At 41.0% G+C, this 12900-nt stretch overlaps 1 protein-coding gene across 1 annotated transcript in view; it reads left to right on the top strand.

Moving 5' to 3' along the window:
• The window catches only part of LOC122563724 (CUB and sushi domain-containing protein 2), a 616258-nt gene that overhangs the window by 303272 nt on the left and 300086 nt on the right, over nucleotides 1–12900 (top strand). The window contains exon 22 of the mRNA XM_087976898.1: nucleotides 5148–5339. Within this exon, the coding sequence (XP_087833024.1) occupies nucleotides 5148–5339 (192 nt within the window). The remainder of the gene's footprint in view (nucleotides 1–5147; nucleotides 5340–12900) is intronic.

The raw sequence follows: 12900 nt of genomic DNA, 5'->3' as shown, positions 1-12900 counted from the left end.
AGTATGTGAGGCCAAGGACAGAGATAACAAATTGGCAGAGGATGAGATTGTAAATGAAAGGCAACAAGGAGCTCAAAACCCTGCTTGCAGTTTGAAAGGTTCCACAGCTAATGTTGAATTTGCTGCATCCCCAATAGCAAGATAGCCAAATGCTGACAATACATTTTTACCAAGATGTAACTCACATTAGAAAATAATAGAACAGGTGAGTGATTTCTTAGCCTTTTGTGTAGACAGCTTCATAGTACTGCATCACAAACAGATTAAACCTTTAATCTTAAAAAAAACAATCCATTTAGTTCTGCCCTTTGACATTCTCATTTCCAAGTAAAGATGTTTAATGAAACTTCTTTTAAAAACTAATGTCCACGTCTTCAAGGAAGAAAGGGGTCGCATGGTGGTTAGCACTGCTGCCTCACAGCTCTAGGCATCCGGGTTTGATTCCAGCCTCGGGCAAGTGTCTGTGTGGAGTTTGTACATTCTCCCCGTGTCTGTGTGGGTTTCCTCTGGGTGCTCCGGTTCCTTCCCACAATCCAAAGATGTGCAGGTTAGGTGAATTGGCCATGTTAAATTGCCCATAATGTTCAGGGATGTGTAGGTTAGGTGAATTAGTCAGAAATAAATGTAGAGTAATGAGGAGTGGATTTGGGTGAGGTGCTCTTCAGAGGGTCGGTGTAGACTTGTTGCGCCGAAGGGCCTGTTTCCACACAATAGGGATTCTGTGATTCTATGAATGCTGCAAAAGTTGGCATTGTTTTCAAAGGCGGAACAATAATTCTACCACTGAAAAAATAAGCACCTCACAAGTAACATTTTATTTCAAACTACCTGTAACAATGGGATAGTATGTCTGGTGGGGCAGTTTTGATGGGCTAAATGGCCTACTCCTGTTCCTTTGTTCCCATGTCATCTGTCATACTAGGGACCCAATATTGAATACAGGCCAGTTTAATGGATTGCGGAAGGATCCCATCTGGCTAGTTTTTCATGCAACTTATTGTAATAAGGTCATTCCAAGGATAAAGAAAGAATCATAATCATAGAGTCATACAGCTAGGAAACAGAGCCTTTGGTCCAACCAGTCCATGCCAAACATAATCCTAACTAAACTCGTCCTACCTGCTACACCCTCCAAATCTTTTATATACGTGTGCTTATCCAGATGTCTTTTAAACGTTGCATTTGTACCCATGTCCACCTCTGTCCTCTTACTTTTGAGAAACAACCTTTATTTGCCATTTACGGTTTACACAAAAGAGAGTAGGGTACAGAATTCCTGGAAGTCTGCAGGCTCCACACTGATTCCAAGAGTCCCTCTTGTCAGTAGGCAACATTGATGGTGTATGCCATTCATTAGCCTAATGGGACTTACCCATTATCTGACACTTAGGATGTGGTGAACTCTAATTGGAGGCAAGATGAAAGGAAGTGAACTGATTGCTTTCAGTAGTGTAAGACATTGTGAACCTTGATTATTTGAAAGTAGCTACATGCAGTGCGATAAAAATTGTTAAAAAGTTTTGGTTCTGTGTGAGCAAGTTAAATCTTTTAGCAGTATTTAAAATTGTACATTTGCAGTGCAAGAGGAAATGATGAATAGGAAATAGAACAACAGAAAGCATTTAAGGGAGAATGAGTCTGAAGAATCACTAACACCAGGTTGTGCTCCTCAAAAGCCTGTGTTCCCCACTAGAAACAAGACCTTTTGAAATTGCACTGCAATTGCACCAATGGTGGGACATTTATTCATTTCAAAATATGATGACTATAAAATGTTATTGATCACATTTAACAACAAGACTATGTTTGTGTTCAGATACCTAGTATTACAACACTGTTGATAATAATCTGCCATTTTTTTTACGACTTTCTTAGTGTTGGAAATGATGAATAGTGAGAGAAATCTTTTGCTGCCTGTCATCGACTAATGTTCTCTCTTGAATGTGGTCTCAGGAGCTTACGAGTCAATGTTCACCTTTCAATGGTGTTCAGTAGTGTTTCCACCATAGCAAGTGTACCTGCTTCTGTTGAATAGATATCATATTTAAAGCCAGATTTATAATGCACTCAGACAGGATGGATAATTAAGAATTATATTGCCTGAAATTGTTTACCTTTGACAATCTAATGGGCTCCTGTGCCCATACATCCCTCCGGTGAGGGACAGAACATGATTTAATGGCCACGGTGGTGCCCACATTTTTAGATGTTGTTAGTAGTAGCTTCCAGACAGATGAAGAAATTCTCTCCTCCACCTCCTGATATCAGCAAAAACCAGAAAAAGATCATTCCACTCCTGTAAGAGGAAGGCAATCATAGACAACACGAGTGGAACAATCAAGTAAAGCTCAATGGTGTAGGAGGGGAGGAAAAAGACCCCTTTAAGAATACATTTGAACATCAAAATTTCTTTGCATTTAAATCATCAGGAGAGTAATTTTGGGGAGTTGCTCATCCAGATTGTGTAGGAGGTGAATTAGTTAACTGGGGTGATATGATTCAGTAAGTACTTGTTGATGATATTCTCATAATTGGTTACTCATCAACCAAATGGCAAACCCATTTTTGTGAAAACTATACCCCTTTAAAATGAAAAAAAAGGTGTTTTGAAGCAGCTGTGTTGATAAACTAAAGTAAGTACATCCTGTTTCAGTGAATGTTCAATAAATAAAAGAACTGGAGCATTTTGGATAGTTTCCAGTCCAAATGACAGGTCTGCTTTGTGAATTTCTTGTCAAATTGTTGCATCGCTACAAGCTAAGTCACGCCTGAAGCACAGAGGAAGCAAACCAAAGCAATCATTAAATTCACAGTTGTGTGATAAGTGAGACAGCCCCTTACCAAAAAAAAAGTATACATAATCATTTTTATTGTGTTCCTGACAATGCTGCGCTTGCATTAGGTATGCCAGCTGTGTTTGAATTCAAAGATGGACCATGTCTAGCACTCGTATTTACATATCTGTGAAATTTAGCCAATGGGGCAAGAACTGAATAGCGGCTTTAAAAATCCATGAGTCACTCTGACAACGTAAAGACTTGGGAAGAACAAGCCACAACATGACATTGTGTATATATAATACAGTTCTCATGGGCACAGAGTGAGACATGGAAGGCATTTTAACTGAGCAGAATCCCATGTCTTAAAATTGAAATTCTCCTGTTTCAGAGCTGACATATGACCATAAGATCAAAAGACATAGAAGCAGAAATTAGGCCATTCAGCCCATTGAGTCATTCAATCATGGCTGAAAAGTTTCTCAAACCCATTCTCCCACTTTTTCCCCATAATCCTTCATCCCCTTGACAACCAAAAGCCCATCTATCTCAGTTTAAATATACTCAGTGACCTGGCCTCCACAGCCTTCTGTGGCAATGAATTCCATAGATTCACCACTCTCTGGCTGAAGAAGTTTCTCCTTATCTCTGTGCTGAAGGATCTTCCTAAGGCTGTGCCCTCAGGTCCTAGTCTCTCCTACCAAGGGAAACATCTTCCCAACATCTACTCTGTTCAGACCATTCAGTATTGTGTTTCAATTAGATTCCCCCTCAACCTTCTACACTCCATCGGGTAGAGACCCAGAGTCCACAAAAGTTCCTTATATTTTCAGCCTTTCATTCCTGGGACCATTCTCGTGAACCTCCTCTGAACCTCCTCCAGCGCCTGTACATCCTTTCTGATCAATAAGGCCCAAAACTATGCACAATACTGCAAATGTGGACTGACCAGTGCATTATAGCACCTCAGAAGTACATTCCTGCATTTATTTACAAGTCCTCTCAAAATAAATGCCAACATTATATTTGCCTTCCTAATTTCTGACTCAACCTGCAAGGTTACATTGAAAAAGTCCTGGACTAGAACTTCCAAGATTCTTTGCATTTCAACCTTCTGAATTTTCTCCCTATTTAGAAAATAGTTCATGCCTCTGTTCTTCCTACCAAAGCTTATGACCTCACACTTTCTCATGTTGTACACCATCTGCCACTTCTTTGCCCACTCTCCTAACCTGTCCAAATCTTTCTGCAGCCTTCCCACCTCCTCAATGTCCCTCTATCTATCTTTGCATCATCTGTAAACTTAGCCAGAATGCCCTCAGTTCCTTCATCCAGATCATTAATGTATAAAGTGAAACGTTGTGGTCCTAACACTGACCCTTGTAGAATGCTACTTGTCACCAGCTGCCATCCTGAGAAAGACCCTTTTATCCCCACTGCCAGAGAGCCAAGCTTTGATCCATGCTAGCACCTTGCCTCTAAAACCTTGCCTCTATCTTGCTCAGGACCCTCCTGTCCGGCACCTTGTCAAAGGTCTTGATGAAATCTAAGTAGGTAACAAGTAGATATCTTATTCCTTCCACTATAACACCTGCCTTTTTGTTATCTGGATCTGCCATAAAGTTTCCACGGAAAGCCATATACAGGAAGACTTGAAATATTTATATATGTGTGAATGTATTCAGTACTTCCAGGGTTGAAAGACAGTCATTTGGCAATTCTTCTAAAACCCACCATTTCTAACAGAAGAAAGATATAATGATCAGGTCAGGAAACACGATAATTTCCAAATTCCTCTCTAATGCATACAGTGTGCCAACTTGAATTATTTTACCATGTCATAATCTTGCAACTTTCTACTTTCTGACATTGTGGAATAATTTCGGCACAGGGACTGCACTAGTTCAAGAAAGCAGCTTGCCACTTCCTTTTTGAGAGTGATTAGAGTTGGGTGAGAAGACTGGCCTTACTGATGCCCATAAGCCAGGAATAAACCGGAAAAATATTTTAAACTTTAAATAATCTCATGCAAACTCCTGTAGTCTTGTCACAACCATCTCAGTCAACTGCTTTTGTCACACTTGCATACCTGCAAGATATATTTTTGTTTCATACCAAATTGCAATTAAAAAATGTGTTCTACCCCATTATGAAGCACAGGTATGTTAAGCACCTCAAGGTATCTCAATGTACTAGCCCTGTGCACTCACACATATTAAAACATAGTAAAAGCAGTTATCAAACTCAATGGTTGAAAAATGAAGACAGACATGTATGGTAAGCATGCTTCTTGGAACTTGCAGTAGTGTGCATTAAAGAGGATCCGCAACTTAGTTGACTATGATTTTTAACTATTGTGTACCGTTACAGTTTCCAGAGCTACTTCGTGCAATGACCCTGGGGTTCCTCAGAATGGCACTCGAAGTGGAGACAGCAGAGAGCCACAAGATTCAATTGTGTTTCAATGTGACCCTGGATATGCCCTACAAGGAACAGCTACCATCACGTGTGTCCAGATTGACAATAGATTCTTCTGGCAGCCTGATCCGCCCACATGCATAGGTATTGATTTTCCTGTCTCTTAGCTAAGTAGACGCTGTGCTTTTCAGACTGTTTGGAACATTTTTTAAAGACTATTTTTAACACAGTACTTGAAATTGATTACTGAAAAGGCTCCATAAGGTAACTAAACAGCAGTTCTATTTTTAAACTAACACTGTATTTCATCAAGCTGTTTCTTGTTTGAAGAAACTTATCTAATAATAAAGCCAATAACTTGAAATGATCTTGGAAAAATCAACACAAATATTAAAAGGGATACTATTCTGCTAAGGAAGCTGCATCTATTAACTGATTGTTCTTATCAAGCAAACTGTTCAATGGTAATGATCAAATCGTATGTTTGATCTCTTTTAGTGAGCTTTCTTGTTAATAACATCCTTGGTAAATTTCAGGTATCAAATTGCGATTGATTTAGGAAATAACCTATCCTTCTCTTTCTCTAATTGCTACCTGTCATCTGTCCAGTCCTCCCACTGTTGTGGATTATACTTCTCACCAACCTCCATGTTAATATTGATACTGCTAATGGGAATTCGCACCTTGCTGTTTGCCTGTCAGCGAGGAGTCAATAGTTTCTTCACCCCAGGGAGTGATTTGCCAATCTTCATTTGCTTCACTTTAAAGATTGGATTAGCTTTGATCTTGTTAGCATGGTTAATTTATTCATTAGCTTGTGTACTTAGTTGTAAAATTAGGAAGTTAAGAAACTTCGAGATTCGCAAAGACAGACCATTCAGTAGCTACTGGAGTAATCCAAATATTACTACTCTCGAGGATTTCCTTTTTGAATTCCTGCCTAACTCTCTGTAATCTCCCTTCAGAATCTCAACATTTTCCCTTCCTATTTCGTTGATTCCATTGTGGACAATGACCTCTTGCTGGCCCCTCTCCCCCTTGAGAACATTCAGCACTCTCTCTGAGACATCTTTGATCCTGACACCAAGGAAGCAACACACCATTCTGATTTTTTGCTGTTGACCACAGAAATGTCTGTCTGTACCTCGCACTAGTGAATCCCCGAACACAACTGATCTCTTGGAACCCGACGTACCCTTCATTGCATTAGAGCCAGTCTCAAAACCTGAAACTTGGTTGTTCGTGCTACGTTCACCTGAGAACCCATCACTCCCTACATTTTTCAAAATAGCATATCTGTTTGAAATGGGTATAGCCACAGAACACACCTGCACTAGGTGCCTATCTCTTTTACCTTTCCTGGAGTTAATCCATCTATGTGACTGTATCTGAGACTCCTCCCCCCCCCGCCCAACTTTTTATGACTGCCATCCATCACATACTGTTGCTGTTGCAAATTCGTCATTGCTTCTAACTGTCTCTCCAACTGATCCATTCGATCTGATAAGATTCGCAACCAACAGCATTTATTGCAGATATGATCTGCAGTAACCCTTAAACTCTCTTTAAACTCCCACATCTGACAAGAAGCACATATTGCTCTACTAAAGGCCATTTTACTCCTTCACAATCTACAGACCCAGAAAATAACACCATCTTATGCCTCTATAAAATACTGCCCCAGGTTAAATTAGTAGTTATGGCTTATATTTTAAGTTTAATCAAGAGACATATCTCAAAAAACATATAATCAAGGAAGAACCCACTCTAGTTACTACTGCAGACTTTCTATAGGCCACTTAAAACAAGTAATTTATCTGATACTGTGCTGTGAACTTCACCAAAAGAGTTTCTCCAAGATCGCTTATGAATTTCACTGTTTGTTAATTTTCCCAGACACACTCTGATGTCCAGCGATATGAATTCAAACAGCAAAGGCAGTGTCAGTTTCTTTCTCTCTCTCTGTCCTGCACTGACCTCACCATGTGCTTCCTTTGTCTGTTCTTCTCTCTTTTAAAACTGCTCTTGTTTTGACTTTTTTTCCAAAGTTTCAAAACAATGCAACAGCATATAGAACAGTAATTGCTGCTCCTGGAATTCGAGGAAATCACCTCCAGCATCTAAAATACCTCAAAAAAAGGAGCAGCTGTCACAGCCAGAAATTTTTCCCGTCCTCCATCTTGGATTACCCAGACCCACCTATTTGCCAGTTAAAAGGCAAAATTGTTATGAATAAATTTGCTTTAAATGTCATTTAAGAATTTAATTACATAAATCCATTGGCTAATTTTAATGAAATGATATCCTTGCATTACTTCCATTTGATCAGGCCACAAATCATGTTGAACATTCTTTGCTCACTTTCTGCTTGAAGCAGTGTGAACAGACTACTCCACCAAGACATCATAAAATGCAAACATCTTGATTCTGATATTCCTTGCATACTCCTTTGTGCATAACATCTCCCGTAATTTCTGTTTTCACTCCACACTGTCAACCTGGGAGCATCCCAATCATCTTTCTTCAGTCACCAGCTCAAGCCTAATTTATATGCTGTTCTTTGGCAGCTTTATTCGTTTCCACATACATCTCAATGCCACTATGGTCTATTTCACTGCACCTTTCTTGACTATTCTTGCATGGTCACACTTGGCTCATTTCAAATCGTGTAAGAGCTACAGTTTCTTACAAATAAAGATTGGGAGAACTGGATCTCTCCTCTACAGCTCCCATTGAAAAGAGTATAGTTTCACTACTGACTTCCATTCTTTACTCCAGCAAATGTCTCATGCTAAACCAATGTGTTTGTAACCTTGTGTGCTACACGGACCTGAACTGAACCGCAAAAGCTATTTCCCGCATGTCATAACGAATACCTATTTCTGTCTCTAACGTTTTGATTATCTTAACCCCTAATGAAACTCTCAACAATCCCTTTTTGACCTCCAAACTTGCATATTCCAACATTTTCCTGGTGGTACTCCCATTCATACACACTAACATTGCAGTTTAGGCAGGGCTCTGCTTTCATTGCTCTATCTCACACCCTCCTACTTAGCCAAATTCTTTTCTAGTTCATTTTGTTTTTCAATGTTGTTCAAAGCGTCGAACTGAAAATGTTCCCTCTGATGTTCAAATTCTTAATCTATCAGTGTCAGCTGTCATTCAGTTGATAACACTGTCAGCTCCTAAATAGATAGTAGTAGATTCAAATTCCAATCCAAAACTTAGCACAAATATCAAGACTGATACCCAATGCAGGCTTCACTGTTGGAGGTGCAATCTTTAAGACCTCACACAATGGTTGCCCTGCAAGATAGGAAGAATCCCATGGCACTGTTTGATGAAGAGCAGAGGAATTATCTCTAGTGCCCTGGATAATTTTTATCCTTCAATCATCATACAAAAAAAATGCTCATTATCACATTTTTACTTGTATTTTCCATTTCTTAGTTAACCAAGTAAATAGTACCTGAAACTATACTTGTGGTTCTGTTGGAAAAAAAGACATCAATAGACTACAAAGCTAAAGACCCAACAATTCTGCAGCTGCAGCATATTACTTCCATACTGAGCCATACCAGTGTAAAACCTCATCAGTTTGGGATTCCCAGGTGTGCTAATCCCACTTTGCTACAAAGAGTCTTTGGGTGCTGGTGCAGAGACATCTGTTCCCTCAAAAGCTAGAGTAGAAGGCCTTGACCCCACTCTTCGACTGTGTATGACATTAGTACAATGGTTGGAGCCAATATAAATGAACAATAACCCATTTTTCACCGTTATCTTATACAACAAAATCAATTTGACATAATTTAAGGAACAAAAACTGTGCAATTATATGCCCAATGCAGTCAGCATGTGAAAAAGGTGAAAAGGAACAGATTAGCAAGTAAATTCCTTCAGACCGCCCTTTCTTTGCCACCCATCCTGTAATCACTGCATCACTTACCTAGTTTTGCACGCTAGAATTCTACCTCCTACCCACCCACCACCCTACTAACCTGGCACACTGGCACCTATCCAGCTTATCTAACAAGCTACCTCACTGGCACCCTAGCCTCTCTTACCATACGTACTTATCATTTGACAGCAACTGATAAAAGTGGCTGTCGGTACCTTTAAATTTCAGAATACAGTGTTCGCCTGGCTCTTCCAGACTATGAGAGAACTGTCAGAATAGAAAAATGGCTCCACATTTCTGAGAGTGCAGTTTCAGAAAGAAAGGCTGGAGTGGCAACCTGCAAGAGATTACTACTCCTCCAAAATCCAGTCCATATTTACAATATATCCCTGTCCAAATGCTTCACAAATTATTGTGCAAACAATAGGGATTATCAGAATGAAGACAGCACAGAAGGAAGCCATAAATAAGATATTATCACCCATACCATTGTTGCACAATGAGTTGTCAAATGTTTCTTACTGATGTGATGCATTATCTTGCAAATTGGTTGTTCGAAATCAGTCATCTCAGCTCCAGAACATCTCTGCCGCAGTTCGTCAGTTTGGTATCCTACGCCCAACCATCTTCAGCTGCATCATCGATGACCTTTCCTCCATCATAAAGTCAGAAGTGGGGATGTTTACTGATGATTGCTCAGTGTTCAGCACCATTTGAAACTCCACAGGCACTGAAGCAGTCCGTGTCTAAATGCAACAAGATCTGGACAATATCCAGGCATGGGCTGACAAGTGGCAAGTAACATCCACGCCACACAAATGCCAGGCTATGACCTTCATCAACAAGAGACAATCTTACCACCACCCCTTGATATTCAACGGTGTTACTATCACTGAATCCCCACTATACAGAGGAACCTCGATTATCCAGCATTTGATTATCTGAATATCAGATTATCCAACAAGATTGCAAGATCCTAATGCTCAGCTAAACTATGTTAACTGACATTCAATTATCCAAAATTTGTTTTAGCAAACAAAATACTCCATGCCCACATCCTTCGGATAATTGAGGTTCCCTTTGTATACTTAAACACAGTGGCGACAAGGACAGGTCAGAGGCTAGGAATATAGTGGCGGGTAACTCACCGCCGACTCCTAAAAGCCTGTCCACCATGTATAAAGAACAAATCAGGAATGTAATGGAATACTCCCCACTTGTCTGGATGAGTACAGACCCAATGACATTCAAGACATTTGACCCCGTGGAGAAAGTGAGGAATACAGATGCTGGAGAATCCGAGTCGAAAAGGGTGGTGCTGGAAAAGCACAGTAGGCCAGGCAGCATCTAAGGAGCAAGAGAGTCAATGTTTTGAGCATAAACCCTTCATCAGGAATGTGGAGGGGAAGGAGAATGAGAGATAAATAGTGGGGTGGGGCTGGGATTGAAGGTAAGTGGGAAAGTGATAGGTGGATGCAGATGGGGGTTAATTGTGATAGGTCGGTGGGGAAAGTGAACCAGATAGGTGGGAAGGAAGATGGACAGATAGGACAGGTCAAAAGGGCAGTGCCGAGTTGGAGGGTTGGATCTGTGATGAGGTGAGAGAAAGGGAGATTTGGAAAGTCGATATTGATGCCATGTCCCAAAGTGGAAAATGAGGCATTCTTCCTCCAGTTGGTTCGTGGCTTTGATTTGGCAGTGGAGGAGACCCAGGACTTGCATTTCCTTGATGGAGAAGGGGAGCAGGGAGTTGAAGTCGTCAGCCACAGGACAGTGGGGTTGTTTGGTGGGCATGTCCAGGACAAGGCAACCCACTTGATTGCCATTGTATCCACTCCCTCCACCACCGACACTAAGTAGCAGCAGTGTGTACTATGTACAAGATCCTTAGACAATATCTTCCAAACCCACAACTACATCTATCCAGAGGACAAGAGCATCAAATACATGGAAACACCACCATCTTCAAGTTTCTCTCCAAGCCACTCACCACCCTGACTTGGAAATTTATTACCGTTCCTTCACTGTTGCTGGGTCAAAATCCTGGAATTCCCTCCCGAATGGCAATGTGAGTCAACCCACAGCAGGTGGACTGCAGCAGTTCGACAAAGTAGCTCACCACCACCACCTTCTGAAGGGCAACTAAAGATGGGCAATAAATGCTGGCCCAGCCAGTGATGCCCACATCCCACAAAATGAATAAATAAAAAGAAGGCATCAAACCACTTTGGCTTGACTGTATCCTATTTACTATCTTCTGAGAAAATAGTACCCAACTCGTGATCACTGGAGCATCATATACAAGAACTGGAGGGACAGTTCTCATCCTTTGTCCTATTGTTCCACTCAGAGAACACACAAGGTTTTGTTTCATTAGAGATGTGATCGAAGTTATACACAAGACATAGTTGTTAAGAGAAATGCATGACTTACACAATGAACCAAGTTGGGAAGAATAGGTGTGCTGCATCATGTCCGTTCTCATTGCATACAGAGTAACTACTCGTCTTCCCTGAAACAGGGTGTCATGCTGGATATTAAGATCATTTATTAAATAGAAGAATGGAATCACAAAGCTTGCTACTGCTGTTTGCTGGATGGTCAATCATTCAAGATAAGGTCTTCAGAATTTGAAGCCTTTCATTTCTTGCATTATGTGGCTTAATATCCCACATCCAGTGTTTGACAGTCAGTAGGTTTTCGATCATCTTGACTGTCACTGATTTTCAACTGCAGCTTGTCCTTCACGCTAAAAAACAAATACATTCTCTTTGTGTTAGCGGCAAGTTGCATCCATTTTCCTGGCAGATAAATAGCAGATAGCTGAACTCTTGTGAACCTCGTTTTTAGCTTTTCTTGGATTGTGATGAAATGGTTTCTTTCTTCTTCAAATAATTTCTAACAACTCATCATCTATATTTACAGTCACTGGCCGACCACAAGTTAATTTGGTGAAGTCTTATGAGCCCAACCTTCACTAGCTGTGCAATAATAACAAAGTGCTGAAAAACTCAGCAGGTCTGGTCAATCCTGTGGAACAAGAAACAGAGACAGTGGGCAGAATCTCAAAGGGTCCTGAACAACATGGGCCACGATGGGAAATCTAGGATAATAACATGAGAAGTTGGGAGAGGCTTTTCTGCACAGTGTATTGAGAGCAACTTGTCACATTTTCAGAGTTTCAGAACTCACGAGGATCTCGCTTGTGAGCAGCGAGTGCCGAACGAATAGGGATTATTGCTTGTTAGCAGCCCCTCGACACCATCAATTTCTGCCATGAAATTGGTGTTAGAGGAATTCAGCTCGCAGCTTGCTTCTCCAGGCTGCAAACGTGGGCACATGGCAACAATGTCTCAGGGCAACTGCCATCTTCAATCCACCTATCCACAAAAAAATGCCAGCTTCTCAAAACCCTCATGGTACCCTATGGTACAAACATGCAGGATGCTACTACAGTTTGGAAACCTGCATTAAAATGCTAGCACGTGGTACAGGCACCCAGCTCGCACTCTGGACCAGGCTGCTTATAAAGGCTGTTTGCTTGCTTTATTAGTGCCCCCTCATCCTGAGCCGAACTGGATTTTCACAGCATCCATGCCTTGTCATTTTGCCTCCCGGTCAGAGCCACTGGCTCACACTATATCTGGCTTGACTTGACATTTAGCACAACAGTCAGAGGCAGGAGACTTACCATGATTGTTATTAGTCCTCAGTCAGGTCAAGGGAGATAGCCTTCAGTCAGGGGATCTAAGCACACTAAGTCAAGGGCCTCCAAAACCACTCCAGAGGTATGGACTTGGTCAA

Source organism: Chiloscyllium plagiosum, unplaced genomic scaffold (genome assembly GCF_037043375.1).
Source record: "Chiloscyllium plagiosum isolate Xiang-an unplaced genomic scaffold, Cpla_swu_hap1 HiC_scaffold_30, whole genome shotgun sequence".
Classification (NCBI taxonomy): domain Eukaryota; kingdom Metazoa; phylum Chordata; class Chondrichthyes; order Orectolobiformes; family Hemiscylliidae; genus Chiloscyllium; species Chiloscyllium plagiosum.
This window is presented reverse-complemented; position numbering and strand designations above follow the sequence as displayed.